This window comes from Stegodyphus dumicola, chromosome 4, assembly GCF_044657685.1.
Source record: "Stegodyphus dumicola isolate Sdum_Otavi_A_Nest chromosome 4, ASM4465768v1".
Lineage (NCBI taxonomy): Eukaryota > Metazoa > Arthropoda > Arachnida > Araneae > Eresidae > Stegodyphus > Stegodyphus dumicola.
The window spans coordinates 61,005,886-61,020,550 of record NC_140771.1 but is presented as its reverse complement, the minus strand read 5'-3'; the positions used below and the strand labels follow the sequence as shown (position 1 = coordinate 61,020,550).

Genomic DNA, 14,665 nt, shown 5'->3' with positions numbered 1-14,665 from the left:
TCGAGGCAGAAAATGTAAGACAGAAAAAAATCGTTTGAAACACTTTCGGATCCATCAAAAGCTGGCAAAATATTCCGTGTGTGACAATTTGGAAAGCCGTCTTTCAATACGGAAAAAATCCATCCATTAAGCTGAGAGGGTTAAGTTACTTCATTTTTTTTGTGCTAATACTTTCTCTTTAATTCTGTAGACAAACATAATCTCTTGTTCAGTTACATTGTTGATGTCCTGTAACTGCTGTGTCGAGCATTCTGACTTACTTGACAATTTTTTTTTTTTTTTTTCATTTTCAGTAACTTCTCTGTCACTTTCTTCACTATAGGTTGCGGTATTTTCTGGATCTAGAACCATACTACAGATTTTGTCAATCATTAATTGATTGATGATTGAGAAGCACCACAATGAAAAACTTCTTTTATATCATCTTCATTTATTACCGCTTCTCCTAATTCTTTACAAAATCTGTTAATTGGAATTATTTCCCCTTTGTTTTGAGATATTTGAAAACTATCATCATCAAATTTACTACCGTTCACTATACATATTTGGCTATGCATCTTAAGCTTGGTGACTAATGACAAGTTGTTCCATTTAATTTTAATCTTGCTTCTATCGTGCACTGAGACAATTAAGCCTGAATTGTATTAGTTTAGTTATTTATTAAAACTTCTTACCATGTGAGTTAATACTATTTCTTGCACATGCTTATTAAGGCTTATCAGAGTTCTGAATAAATAAATTCCCACATATACTTAAGCTTTATTGAGGGCTGGCGCTGGTTATCTTACCGCCAAATGCAGTCTCTGTGGATCCTAAATTCTTGACCGGTGCGGCCATACGAGCCCTGGCGCTGGTTCTGGGTTTATGTGAATAACAAATCAGTTATTCTTAATTCAAATAGCCCTAAATGTAATCTTTGGATCTATGAGTATCATCAACAAAATCTGCTTTTAGCAAATGGAAAGAAATTGTTCCTTGTTCATTTTTTTTTTTTTTCAATGCATTTAACTTAAATCTGTAATCATCACCAAACCTAATATCAACATAGATCCAAGATTACCATACTCCTTTATTATTCAATTACTAATAAAAAAAAATGTTTGGGCATTGCTGCATGAGCCATTACTTAAGTTGTCATGTGTTGATAAACATGCAGTGATGAAAGGAAAGTATAATATGTAATGATTCGCCAGGTCAGATCAACGATGTATCTATGTGGAATGTTTCAGTTTGAGATGTGTGCCAAGCAGATACGCAGCAACGAAGCCAAATTACTGATCATACAAATTTATGCTAGAATGATTGTTTCTTCAATAACAAGGTATTTTATTTAGGTCGAAGTGAAATTCAGAATCGAGACTCTCCAGATGTTTTATTATGTGCGGAGGGAGGAGTCAAATGTGCATGCGTAAAGCCTATGAGAAAATCATTCCGAATAATGAATGTCTGGATTTTGGACTTTGTACTGTATATAATTCAGCTACATTTTTTTCCTGTAATTAATACACTAATTTATGTGAAGAAAATCTTCAGACTTCTTTATATTATTCTATCATCAAAAAAACTTAAGATATACACTCATATAATATTACAACCAAATTAATAATAAAATATGGCTTAAAAAATATCATAAACTTCTTTGCTTCTAAGCAATATTGCACTATTATAAACTAAAAACACTTTTTTCCTAAATTACAATAAATTCTCTAACACACATTAAAAACTACGAAAACTGGATTATAAGAAAATGAATTAAATAAACATTTCAATGAAGGTATTTAAAAAAAAATAATTTACCACTGTGGGTCTGATGTAAAATCTTCCAAGAATTCTAACTTCCGCTGAGAAAATAGCAATTTTTGATCATTATTCATATCACTGGATAAAGCCATATCAAAAGCTTCTAAAATTAGATTTATGTCCATTGGTTGTTTCTGAAACCCAACATCTATAAGTTGAAGTATAATGTATGCATTGCTCTGAAAAACAAAAATTTAGAATAAAAAGTTAACACAAGCATAATAACACAATGTATTTTTCTAACAGCAATAAGAGAAATAACACAGTTTGTTGTATTTTTATAAGACTAATAACAACTGTGATGTACGTGTGAGTAACACGTGCATACGAAAATATCCCTAACATTAACTAGGAAAGCCGAAATCTTAGTTAAGATAGACATGTTACAATTAATAATCAAATTTAATAAGGAAAAGTAACAGTTGCCGGGTACATTATAACGGCTTAAGAAATTCAGAGCACAGTACAGATGCGAGTACACAAGTTCACATATCTCGGCGAAGCAGAGACGCACACATTTGTTGAAGTAGTTCCACTATTTGACTGCCGGGGAAAATTCTTCTCTCCCTGTCAGCCTGTAGGTTTGCCAAACGGGTTTACTGTTTCGCCAATTGGCGCTTTTCTGTACAGTTTTTAAGTCCGTATCGCCTGTTTGGCGCTGCCGCTGCATTCTCCCTCCGCAGTGTCAACGAAATGTGACATACCGATGCGGGGGTCGGATTAATCGTCCAGAACGGGTGATACAATTGTCCGAAGTTTTTTTCACACTCTTGGAAGCAACTTGAGAAGAGTCCATGGTTACAAAAGCGGGTTTCAGTCTATCTATGGAGATCGTTTGCTTAGTCCCTTTTATTTCGAGATCAAACGTTTTATCTTGTCTTTCTAGCACCTTAAATGGTCCATCATAAGGAGTTTGAAGTGGTTTTCTAACTCCGTCGTGTCGAACAAACACATATGTGGACTTGTGAAGGCGTGGATGAATGAAACATGTTCGCTGGCCGTGGCTAGAAGTCGTGGTCGGGCGGGCACTGGCAAAGTGAGATTTTAAATCCTCCACAAACTGCTTGGGGGATGCATCCGGAGGTGTCGGATTGAAAAATTCTCCTGGGAGACGGATAGTCTTTCCATACACCAGTTCAGAAGTGGTTGCTCCTATGTCCTCTTTGAGAGCGGCGCGGAAACCCATCAGCAGCGTTGGAAGGGCAGCCACCCAGTCACTGGTATCGTGCGCTTTTAAGGCAGCTTTCAAAGGACGGTGGAATTCCTCGATCAGTCCATTCGCCTGTGGGTGGTACGGAGACGTCCTGATCCTCTTGATTCCCAATAATTGGGAAAGGGCTCGAAATAAGCCGCTTTCAAACTGTCGCCCTTGGTCGGTAGTAATAACAGTCGGATAACCAAATCGAGTAATCCAGCGGTCATAGAAAGCCTGTGCTACTGTGCGTGCTGTTATGTCTGGTATGGGTACTGCTTCGGGCCATCTAGTAAATCTATCTATCATAGTTAGACAGTAATAATTATTTTGAGAAGGAGGTAGGGAACCAACAAGGTCAAGGTGGACGTGATCAAACCTCTGTGATTGGTCTGGAAACCTCATTAACGGGGTTCTAGTATGCCTGCTTACTTTTGCTTTCTGGCACGGAATGCACTGCCGTGCCCATTTCGTGCAATCTTTGCGGATGGAAGACCAAACAAACCGTGAACATACTAACTTTGTTGATGCGCGAATGCCGGGGTGAGACAAATTGTGCAAGGTGGCAAAAACTTTCTCACGGAATGCCGGAGGAATGTAAGGGCGGGCGTTACCTGTTGACACATCACAATATATCGGTAAGCTTCAATTCGGTAAGGTAAGTTTTTTGAGATGTAGAACTTTTGACTCTTTAAGCAATGTTTGTAATTCTGGGTTGATTTCTTGCATTTTAGCGATTTCCTCATAGTCGATAGGGTTAGGCATGCTTATTGCTTCTATACGCGAAAGTACGTCGGCAGCGATATTCTCCGAACCTTTTATATGGCGAATTTCAGTGGTGAATTGTGAGATAAAGTCTAACTGCCGAGCCTGACGAGGTGAACACTTATCCAAACGCTGTCGGAATGCATACGTGAGCGGTTTGTGATCGGTGATTAAAGAAAAGTTCCGTGCTTCCAACATATGCTTAAAATGCCTAGTCGGAATGCATACGTGAGCGGTTTGTGATCGGTGATTAAAGAAAAGTTCCGTGCTTCCAACATATGCTTAAAATGCCTAATAGCAGCATAAGCTGCCAATAGCTCTCGATCATATGCACTATAGTTCCTTTCCGCCTGCGAAAGCTTTCGTGAGAAAAATGCGAGAGGCTGTAAATTTCTATCAACTATTTGTGATAGCGTTCCACCGATCGCAAAGTCTGACGCATCAACCTGTAAAACCAACTGGGCATCTTTCTTCGGGTGTGCCAAAAGAACAGCATTAGCGATTAGCTGTTTGCACTTTTGAAATTCACTCCGCGCTTCCTCAGACAAATTCAGGATTGTCTTATCATTTTTCTTAGCCCCTTTTAAATACGAAGTTAAATGTATTTGATTCTGGGCTACGTTGGGTAAAAATCGACGGTAAAAATTTAAAAATCCTAAAAATCTCTGCAAATCTTTTACCGTTTTAGGAAGTGGGTAGTTAAGTATCGGTTCCACCTTGTTCGTCACAGGCTTGGTACCATCTTTATTGATTATATGGCCTAAAAAAGATATTTCCAGAACGCCGAAAACACATTTTGAAGCGTTAATTGTCAATCCATATGAAGTTAATCTTTCAAAAACAGTACGTAGGTGAGATTTATGCTCATCTTCCGTATCACTAAATATCAAAATATCATCTAAGTAGACGCAGGCGAATTTTAGATCTCCAAGAATTTCGTTCATAAACCTTTGAAAGGTTTGAGCTGCTCCGCACAGTCCGAAATTTAAAAACAAAAATTCGAACAGACCAAATGGGGTGCAAACTGCAGTTTTCGGTATATGATCTGGATGGACTGGTATATGATGATGTGCCCGAACGATATCAATTTTTGAAAAAATTGTCTTTCCGCTAAGCGTATTATTAAAGTCTTGTAAATGCGGGATAGGGTATCTGTCGGGTTCGGTGCACGCGTTTAGTTTTCGGTAGTCTCCTACTGGCCGTATGTCGCCCGAACTTTTAGAAACTACATGAAGAGGTGATGACCATGCTGATTTTGATGGTCTACAAATACCTTGATCTATCATAAATTGAAATTCTTTTTTTACTGCTTCGTATAACTTAGCGCTTAACCTACGCGGTTTACTGTGCACAGGAGGACCGTTTGTTTCGATGTAATGAACCGTACTATGCTTTACTCTACCCGAATCGGATTTTAACTTCAGTACTTCCGAAAAGTCTTTCAAGATTCTGTGATATGGTGAATCACCAGATATTAACTTTACCGAAAAATAATTTTTAGAATCGGAAAGAGAACCAAAACGAGTTAATTTCGTAGTATTATCGATGAGCCTACCTCGTTTTAAATCGATTAAAAGATCAAAATGCCTTAAAAAGTCGGCTCCTATTATAGGCACTGGTACATCGGCGATTAAAAACTTCCAAGAAAAGTTTCGTCTAAGTCCTAAATTCACAGTTAACAATTTTGTTCCATACGTAGAAATTCTGGAATTATTCGCGGCAAATAATTGAAGCGAATCAGGATGCATTTTCTTAAACTTAGAAGTCGGTGTCACACATGAAACATCCGAGCCCGAATCAATCAAAAAGTTTATCTTAATCTGTTATCGTAAACATGTAAACGACATGCATATGCGACTGCCGCTACTACTAGTTTTCCTGGGTCGTAGTGTTCTGAGAAAAGGAACAAGGTGCTCGACATTTTCATGCATTATTACCGAATCGCGAATGAAAATAACAATAATTGTTCACATGCTCTCGGGAATGCCCACGCGATAAACTACGTGCTTTGTTATGTTGATCACGGGGAAAATTATTCCTCGTTTTTCCGCGGGAGAGTCGCTCGACTTGTTTACTTAGGGCAGAGATTTCACTCCTTAAGGCCTTAAGCTCCTCGAGGGGGGCACCAGAATCGTTAGGGTTTCTGGGGGAACTCGCCGAAGCTGCCTGGACCGCGAACACGCTGTTGTTCGTTGGCGTGCGCACTTCAGCTATCTTATCAGCCATTTTTGCTAAATTGTCTAAGGATTCCGAACTTATTGATAAAATGGCATGCACCTCGGAAGGTAACCTTTGCAGCCATAATGATTTTAAAAATTCGTCAGTTATCGAAGGTAACCTTTGCAGCCATAATGATTTTAAAAATTTGTCAGTTATACAGTTTCCACCTAATTCTCTTATTTTTCTCAATAAGTGAGATGGTTTGTCATCCCCTAAATGCAATTCAGAAATAAGTCTGCGTATTTGCTCGCTTTCCGAATCTGAGAATTCTACTATTAACCTAGCTTTAAGGGCATCATATTTAGCCGTCGCTGGGGGATTAAATAAAATATCTGATACTGCGGAAAGAGTTTCAGGGTCTATCGAAGAAACCACGTGGTTGTATTTTGTACTATCGCTACTAATCTTCGCTAAAGCAAAGTTACTTTCAACTTGAATAAACCAAAGTTTAACATTTTTTTTTCCATAAAGGGGGAATTTTAACTGCCACGTGTGAGATTTGTGGCTCCTGAACCGCCATATTCGATTCCTCGTTGGTTTGGCCTTCCGATCCTGGCATGGTTGCCAATTATAAATATATCGTAAATCGTAAACTTAATGTTTTGCACTATACCTTATCAAAACAGTATCAATTTAGAATAAAATAATGAAGACAATCAATATCTCAATAAAAGTGTGAGCACAAATATTACCCAAAGATCAATTTTAAACAATAATAATTAAATTAAAACTATAATTTTAGAGCAAAACATATCACAAAAACATAATTAAGACCAATCACAGATAATTAAAAAAATTTGACCACATACCTGTAAATCCTCCTTAAGTGTGATAAACCACGTGTAATCTGTACGATAAAATGAGGAGGAAATAAATAGGGTGGAGCCTTTATCAGTCATAAGGAAGAGCATTGGCATCAAAATAAGGCATATTTTTAGTTTTTTAACAAAGATTGAGACAGATAGTCATTAGGGATCGAAACAGAAGGAGCGAGGGACAGGGTCACCAATGATGTACGTGTGAGTAACACGTGCATACGAAAATATCACTAACATTAACTAAGAAAGCCGAAATCTTAGTTAAGATAGACATGTTACAATTAATAATCAAATTTAATAAGGAAAAGTAACAGTTGCCGGGTACATTATAACGGCTTAAGAAATTCAGAGCACAGTACAGATGCGAGTACACAAGTTCACATATCTCGGCGAAGCAGAGACGCACACATTTGTTGAAGTAGTTCCACTTGACTGCCGGGGAAAATTCTTCTCTCCCTGTCAGCCTGTAGGTTTGCCAAACGGGTTTACTGTTTCGCCAATTGGCGCTTTTCTGTACAGTTTTTAAGTCCGTATCGCCTGTTTGGTGCTGCCGCTGCAACTGCATTTGAAACAGAGAAGCTACACTCACAGATTACAATTTCAATTTAGTATCACTTAAACATGCAATTATTATTTCTAGAATACATTAACATTTTCCTGAGAATTTAGGCAGTATCTGTGCCAACATATGCTGTTATCTGGGAGCTTAGTATACTTTCACCAAGACCGAGTTGAAAATTGCTTTTCTAAGACGCGAAAAATTATTTTGCTACTCTGGAATATGCAATGGTAAACTAAAACACTATCATTACCTCATTGTCAGATTTTGCCAGCTAGAATGTCACATGATAAGGTTAAGAATGTTATTTAATGGTTACCAGGGGTATTGAAGCATCATTTTGTTGACTACATGTGCACATAATAGGGAAACCTGCTGATTTAAATGACTTTGATAAAGGACAGATAGTGGTGGACTGAAGGCTAAGAACAAGCATTTTTGAAACAGCACTGTTTGTTGAGTGCACACAGGCTACTGTTGATGGAGTGGAGTAGCAAAGCATGTGTTTTCATTATACGATCATTCAAGCATTGTGATAATGTAATGTAACTGCTGTGCAAATCGTATTTTGGCATGATTATCAGCTAGAACATCACGGTCATCTTTCTTATGTGATTACAAGTTCATTATTTCAAAGAAATAATCCATGGATCATGTTTAAATAGTATAAACACCACAGAATATAAAAGCTGGTTAAGAGGAGTAATTGCTGCACTGCTTGATAATATCTATCAATGCTTCAGGTAACAATTACATTCCATGTTTTCTCAGGTTCCTTGATCTCAGTATTTGCAATTTTTCTCTATGTTGGCATCTTAAAGAAAAAGAGTCAGTGCTCAAGAAAAATTGCATCTTTAAGAGTCAATGATGTGCAAAGTGCATCCTTAAGAGTGAGAAAAAGGTTTAAATAAGCCTTTTATTTAAAAATAATTTAGGACATAAAGGCATGTTCTTATGCTAATAAAGTCAATTACAGCTCGTAAGGATGCAATTAAGAAGAGTCAAATTCAAACTAAAAGTGTGGACTAGTGGTCAAAGACTATACAATTTTAATTTAAGCTGGATCGGTAACTCTTATCATAATAACAAATTCAAATGTCGGCAGCGATAATGCAAAGATAAATAATTACAAATTATCATAGCTGGCAGGAACTAATGCAGCAAACAAGCGAAGGTCAGAAACACACTCTGTCTTACACTCCAAAAACCTAAGTTTAAAAACTGTGTTTCATTCTGGTGAAGGAAATAGAAATGGGAAATTATAGTAAAGACTGAAATTACAAACAACTGTGTAATTTATATAATAAAAATTGTACATATCTTTGAAGAATAATCTTCTTGCTCTCTATGTATTCAGTTTCTTTCTTCAACACCTTCCTGAATTTGGAATGTATAGAAAATGCTGCTAATTTTATTTCTTTGGTAATAAAACATTCAGAAGAAATATGAAATACGTATGGTAAGGGCCAGTTACAGAACTGGTATGGCAGAATTTTTAAAACTTAGAGCAGACATTTAAAGCAGAATTTAGAAAGGCACTAACTAGGCAACAGTATTTAAGATGCACAGAGATTGCATCAGGTGAGAAAATACCTAGTTCCAGCCCTGTGTATGATGCATTAATACACATTAAATGAATTGTTTAAATTGTCAGTCTTCAATTTCTTTACTAATAAAAAAATTCCTTTCTATAATGCCTGTCCCTGTGATTAGAAGCATTTTTGATATTTTCTATGCTTGTGTCTAGTGAAAAGTAGAGAAGATATACATGTTAAAAAAGATTCTAGTATCAGAATAAAGACATTCAAATATTATGTTTTCATTGTTCTTCCAGACGTTCTCCAAAAAGTAAGAAATTCATTGTAAACTTTCCGTAAAATACATCTATTACCTGTGAATACCAAGAAGACATTTTCTGGAATGTTCTAGAAATGTAGGTCTATAAAGTTTGCCTTCAAATCCCCCCCCCCAAAAAAAATTACCCTTACCAATTCTGTAATAACAAAAAAAGCAGAAATATATATTTTAAAAAAAAGGGGGGGGGAGAAAAAAAGTGTAAAATTAATTTTATAGGAAACTGATGCCTATTATAAGACAATTACATGGGAAAGACTTTTATCATAAAACATTAAAAAGGCATTTTAAATTAATTACATAGCTATTTTGTTTTTGCTAAGAACTGCTTCATAAATTGTGCCTTATAGCTGGTGCTTATAGCATTACACCTTGTTTATTTATCAATGATACAATGTAAAAAAAAATTCCAGATCTTGGAATTAAAAATTGTCTATTGAAACTGATCTTAAAATCGCCGAAATGTTAATAAATTTCCAAACTTAGAAATATTTAATAAAAGAATTCACAACCCTAAAAGTGAAACGTTGTTTAAGAGCTCTTCATAGAAAAAAATGAAATAATTTCAAAATGCTTATGTTTTACTTCTTGCTTAGAAACTCGAGTACCCCACCATTTATATTAGAAATAAGAACAAATTATAATCCATTAACTCATTTAAAAGATAACCTATTTATCAGTAAATCACCAAAAATATTCGTCCAAAATGCTAATTCACAGTCAACACTGCAGTTGTAAAAACAGACAGAAATTTCAGATGATTAAGGACCTTCTGCCAAACTTTTAAGAACCAAAAATTGATTCCAAAAAACCTAAACACCTTTAAGGACCGTACGAACCCTGATTTACTCTAAAACTGAAGACAGAACTAGATCAATTTACATTTGCATTTGAAAAACCTAGCTTTAAAAATGGGTGGGGGGGGTGAGAAAAGAAAAATGTTACATAAAAATCAAACTTCAGCTAATCTTAAAGTTGCTATGCTTCTCTTACATGTATTCTATATATCTATAATTATTAGAATAAAATTATGAAGCAAAATCAGAATAAAAATTTACTGCAGTTAAAATTTTTACTGCAGTTTAAAATAATACACGTAATCCATAATATACTTACAGGATCATTCTTCAATGCATCTTTTAAAATTTGTGTTGCTTTTTCAAAATCATTTCTGATCTGTAAAATAGTTTGAAAATTATAAAGAGAAATTTCATTGTGAATAGATATATACCTAACACAAAATTATTGGAAACTAAGAAGGAAAAAAAAAAAAAAAAGAAAAGAAAAAGAAAAAGAAAAAAGAAAAACTATCAATTTTACCTTGTAAAGGTACCTAGCATATTTTGTAGCAAAGTGTGAAGACATCTGGGAGTTTTTAGCTTCAGCAATGCACTTTAAATATAGTTCATCTACTTTAGCATCATTCCCACGTCTCCTTTCCAAGTTAATCTTTCGAATAGTTATTTCAAGCATGTCCTTTATGCTTTCACCTAAATCTTCTAATATCTGTGCAGCTTTATCTACCTTACCTTAAAATAATAATAATAATAATAATAATAATAATAATATATATATATATATACTAAAAGAGATGACTTGGAGAAAGTTGCAATGGATTGGTGGTGGTTCTTTACGTTATAACTTAGAGAGACTTTATTGCATAGTTAGAAAGATGATACTTGAAAGAGAGACTGTTAAGACAGACATTGCCAACTCGAGCATAATTTTTATTGATGGACACGAACTAATTATCAAAACATATTCTTCGTCACACAAAATATGGGCCCAAAACACACCCCACAATTTTATATACAGTATCACATTTTAGATAGCGGCATAGTTAGGATTAGGAACGGGGAAGACGGGCACACCTTTACCATTTGGTTAATTAGTTTAGCATCGTCTCCCCACTACATGATCCCAGCCGTTTGTTGAATAAATACATAAATTACACAATACATAAACAGTGGCATAGTTAGCAGAACAGCACAGCAAGGGGAGCAAAGTAGCATCTTGGGTTCAGGAGAGCTAAAGCTATGCACAATTATCCATTATGGAGGCTCACCAAGAGAGGGTTTTGGTTTAACTCAGAAAGGGTTCAGTTCTCTAAACTTTGAGTTCAGGTTCCAAATTAGCTGTCATCAGCGTTACGCAAGCCATGCAAGATAAAATGATTTACAAATAACACAGTCCAGAAAAGTTATTATATTACGATTTTTAGAATACAGAAGGGGAATTAACGATTCTAATTTTAAATTTTTTAAAGTTAAATTAGTAGTAGTCCTCAATTTTTCCTCTCTATTCTAAAAATCGAAAAACTATAATAACTTTTCTGGACTGCATCATTTCTAGATCAATCTATCTTAACACTGATGACATACCTAATTCGGAACCTGGACTCAAAATCTTGAGAACTGAAACCTTTCTGACCTAAATCAAAACCTCTTGGTCCATATTGGATATAATTAAGCCTCTATATTGGATTAACTGTGCACTTTAGCTTCAGCACTCCTGCACCCAAGATGCTACTTCACTCCTTTTTGTGATACTCTACATAAAACTGTCGCGCTAATGGTCATATGTGATGAAGAATATGTGACTAGTTCGTGCCTAGCAACAAAAATTATGTCCGATTTGGCAACATCTCTCTACAAGTCTCTCCACCGAGTATCATCTTTCTAACTACACAATAAAGTCTCTCCAAGTTATAACAACAGAGAACCGCCGTCAATACGTTGTAGGTTTCTTCAAGTTCTTATTACACACACATGTATGAATTTTTTAGAGCACAGAGTTTTATTATTTAAACTTAATTATTACCAAGATAAGGCATTCAAACATATTTTTAAAAAGGGGAAATATCACTGTTTAAATCATTCTGTAAAATAGAAATAAAAATTTCTAGCAGCTCTCATTTTATATACAGTTTACACAAAACAAGAAGTTATGTGATTTGTTACTTCCCCGCTCATCACTGCACAAGCATTTATTAGCGTCATTCTTGCAACAGCAGGTATTTGCATGAAATATTTGTACAAATTCCATACATAATTTAGACACCTAGTTTTCTTCTGGAAAAATATGCTATGAATAAAAAGGCAATTCAGCTGCATTTATTTTCTGTGATGGAAGATATCTCATTTTTGGACAAACAATTTCCAATTAGACAAATAGTATCAACTTATTTTTGCTTTGTCTTGCTATTGAATAAACAATACTGATTTATTCTGTATTTTGAATTTTAGGGCAGTGTTATTTCTCACCAAACTGGCACTACTGACTTTTCTTGCTTTCACTTTTTCCCACCCCCTTTGAAAGAATGATTCATATTACAAGTCTTTAAGTAGTTCTGAGGTTCTCTTCACAGCAGGACGATACAATTGATGAAATTTATGACTTTTGTTATGCTTATTATAATGCTTAATATATATATATATATATATATATATATATGTTTATTATAATGCTTAACAATATCATCTAAATGAAGTAACAGTGATTCTTCTGCATCTCATAAGAAAAGGCTATGCTAACATTGGAAAGTAAATGTCACATTCAGAATTTTGATAACAGAATGAAAATTTGTGAATTAACAAAGAAATATCAGCTACAGGAATTCACATTAAAAGGAAGAATTCCTACAGCTGTGAAAAATTCCCAATTTTTGAACTCAAGCATAATTTGGAAGCATCATGCAAAATGAAAGTAATGCTGAAATTATGATATGAAATTCAAGTAATAATCAAGCATCATCCAGTCAATCAGAACATTGTACGTTATCACATTGACATTTGAAAGGTTGAAGGAAGAAGCTGCAACAGATAAAAACTTCATAGCTAGTAATGAAAGGTTCAACTGATTAAATATCCGTAATTGGCACAGTAGAGAGGCAGCAAGTGCAGATAAAAAATAAGATCTTTTCTCTGAGACAATTGTTACAATAAGCTGATCTGTAACATGAATTTGAAACTCTTCTGCCTTTAATTTACTATCAATGCTTCCCCTCACTCCATCATCTAAAGGTTGATGTTACTCATTTTACAACACTGTTTATAAAATTTAAAAAAATTATAGCTAATCAATCATATCACAATTGCCACTCAAACAGGAGAATGAAATTCCCTGACCTTTCAAGGTTTCCGTTTCCAGTATATACGCATAGTGCTTGTTGGCTGTGATGAGGGTACATAAATTATGGTACCCTTGAAAATGCAAAAATTTGCCAATTACATATAATATAAATAATATTTTATGTATATTTAGTCCAAATAAATTTTCTTTTTAATTACATGAAAATAGTATATAATACCGGAAGTGATCATTAATACATCTGAAATATTTGCAGTCACTGGAACTGAAATGCATTTATAATAAAATGTAAGCACAAATATAATTAGTTAAGAGTGTAACTTGAAAATTAATTCTACATTTACAAAGGAAATTAAATACTTACAATACATTCCATCAAAGTAACAGATAAAATCAGAAATGAAAATTGTTGATTTTTCAGTGCAATGTATGAAATTTTAAACATTTTTTTTCACCATTAATTGTGATAAAATTGTCATGAATGTCTGCTTTAGAATTTTAAAAAATGTTAAAGAAAAATTCTGCAATGGAAGTTACTATTTAGAAAATGGTGATGGGGGGGGCAATTTATACCTATCTTATTAAATATTAATTAAATTATTAATATCTAATTGCTAAATTCTGAAAGGTCAAAAAATCAGTTTACCTTAAGTCAACAGACTTTTCATCAAAAACTTTTAATATAAGCATATATAATACAAATTAAATGCAATTTTTATTGGAATTCCCCCCCCCCGAAAGAAAAGAAAAGAGCATTTCGACTATTTTAACAAAATATTAATAAAAAATACTAATGAAAAATTAGCAAAAAATTATATTTCTTGCTATTGGGCTTTCAACTAATTTCTGATGCAAGCTTAACCAAAAACGCTCTACACCGAGTTCTAAATTCTCTTTTCTTTAGATCAGATAGTTATTTTTAGCTAAACTCACACCAGCAGCAAAACCCACATCCATGTCTGCAACATTACAATAAACGGTTTGATCCAGAAAATCTATTTTTATCAGTTTCACAGGAGTTTTTGCCTCTCATAGTAAATCTCTTTTGACAAACTTGGAGAGATGACATAGCATACTATGGAAAATTGTATATAAAGAGGAGCACATAGGGTCAGCTGTCTGAAATGATTTTAGAAATAGATGTAGAACTGCCGCAACAGAAATAAAAAGATTTTTGTCAAAAGAAGCTCATCTTTAATAGCTTCTCTCAATCTTTCAAAAGACCCAGTTTTTGGCAGTTCTGATGATCCTACATATTTTTTCACATCAGGAAAAATATCAATAGTTCTCTCAGCAACAGGTCTGTTTCCACAACATCTTACTTTACAAAACTTTAACTGAAAAGTCATACAACTCATGATGGCAATA

At 34.5% G+C, this 14,665-nt stretch overlaps 1 protein-coding gene across 2 annotated transcripts in view; it reads right to left on the bottom strand.

Moving 5' to 3' along the window:
- Positions 1-14,665, bottom strand: part of Prp39 (pre-mRNA processing factor 39) — a 106,287-nt gene that overhangs the window by 33,850 nt on the left and 57,772 nt on the right. For both annotated transcript variants that reach the window (XM_085815004.1, XM_085815005.1), the window contains exons 11-13: positions 10,529-10,737; positions 10,325-10,384; positions 1,798-1,979 (exon numbers count right to left, since the gene is read on the bottom strand). In XM_085815004.1, coding sequence (XP_085671130.1) covers positions 1,798-1,979; positions 10,325-10,384; positions 10,529-10,737 — 451 coding nt within the window. The remainder of the gene's footprint in view (positions 1-1,797; positions 1,980-10,324; positions 10,385-10,528; positions 10,738-14,665) is intronic.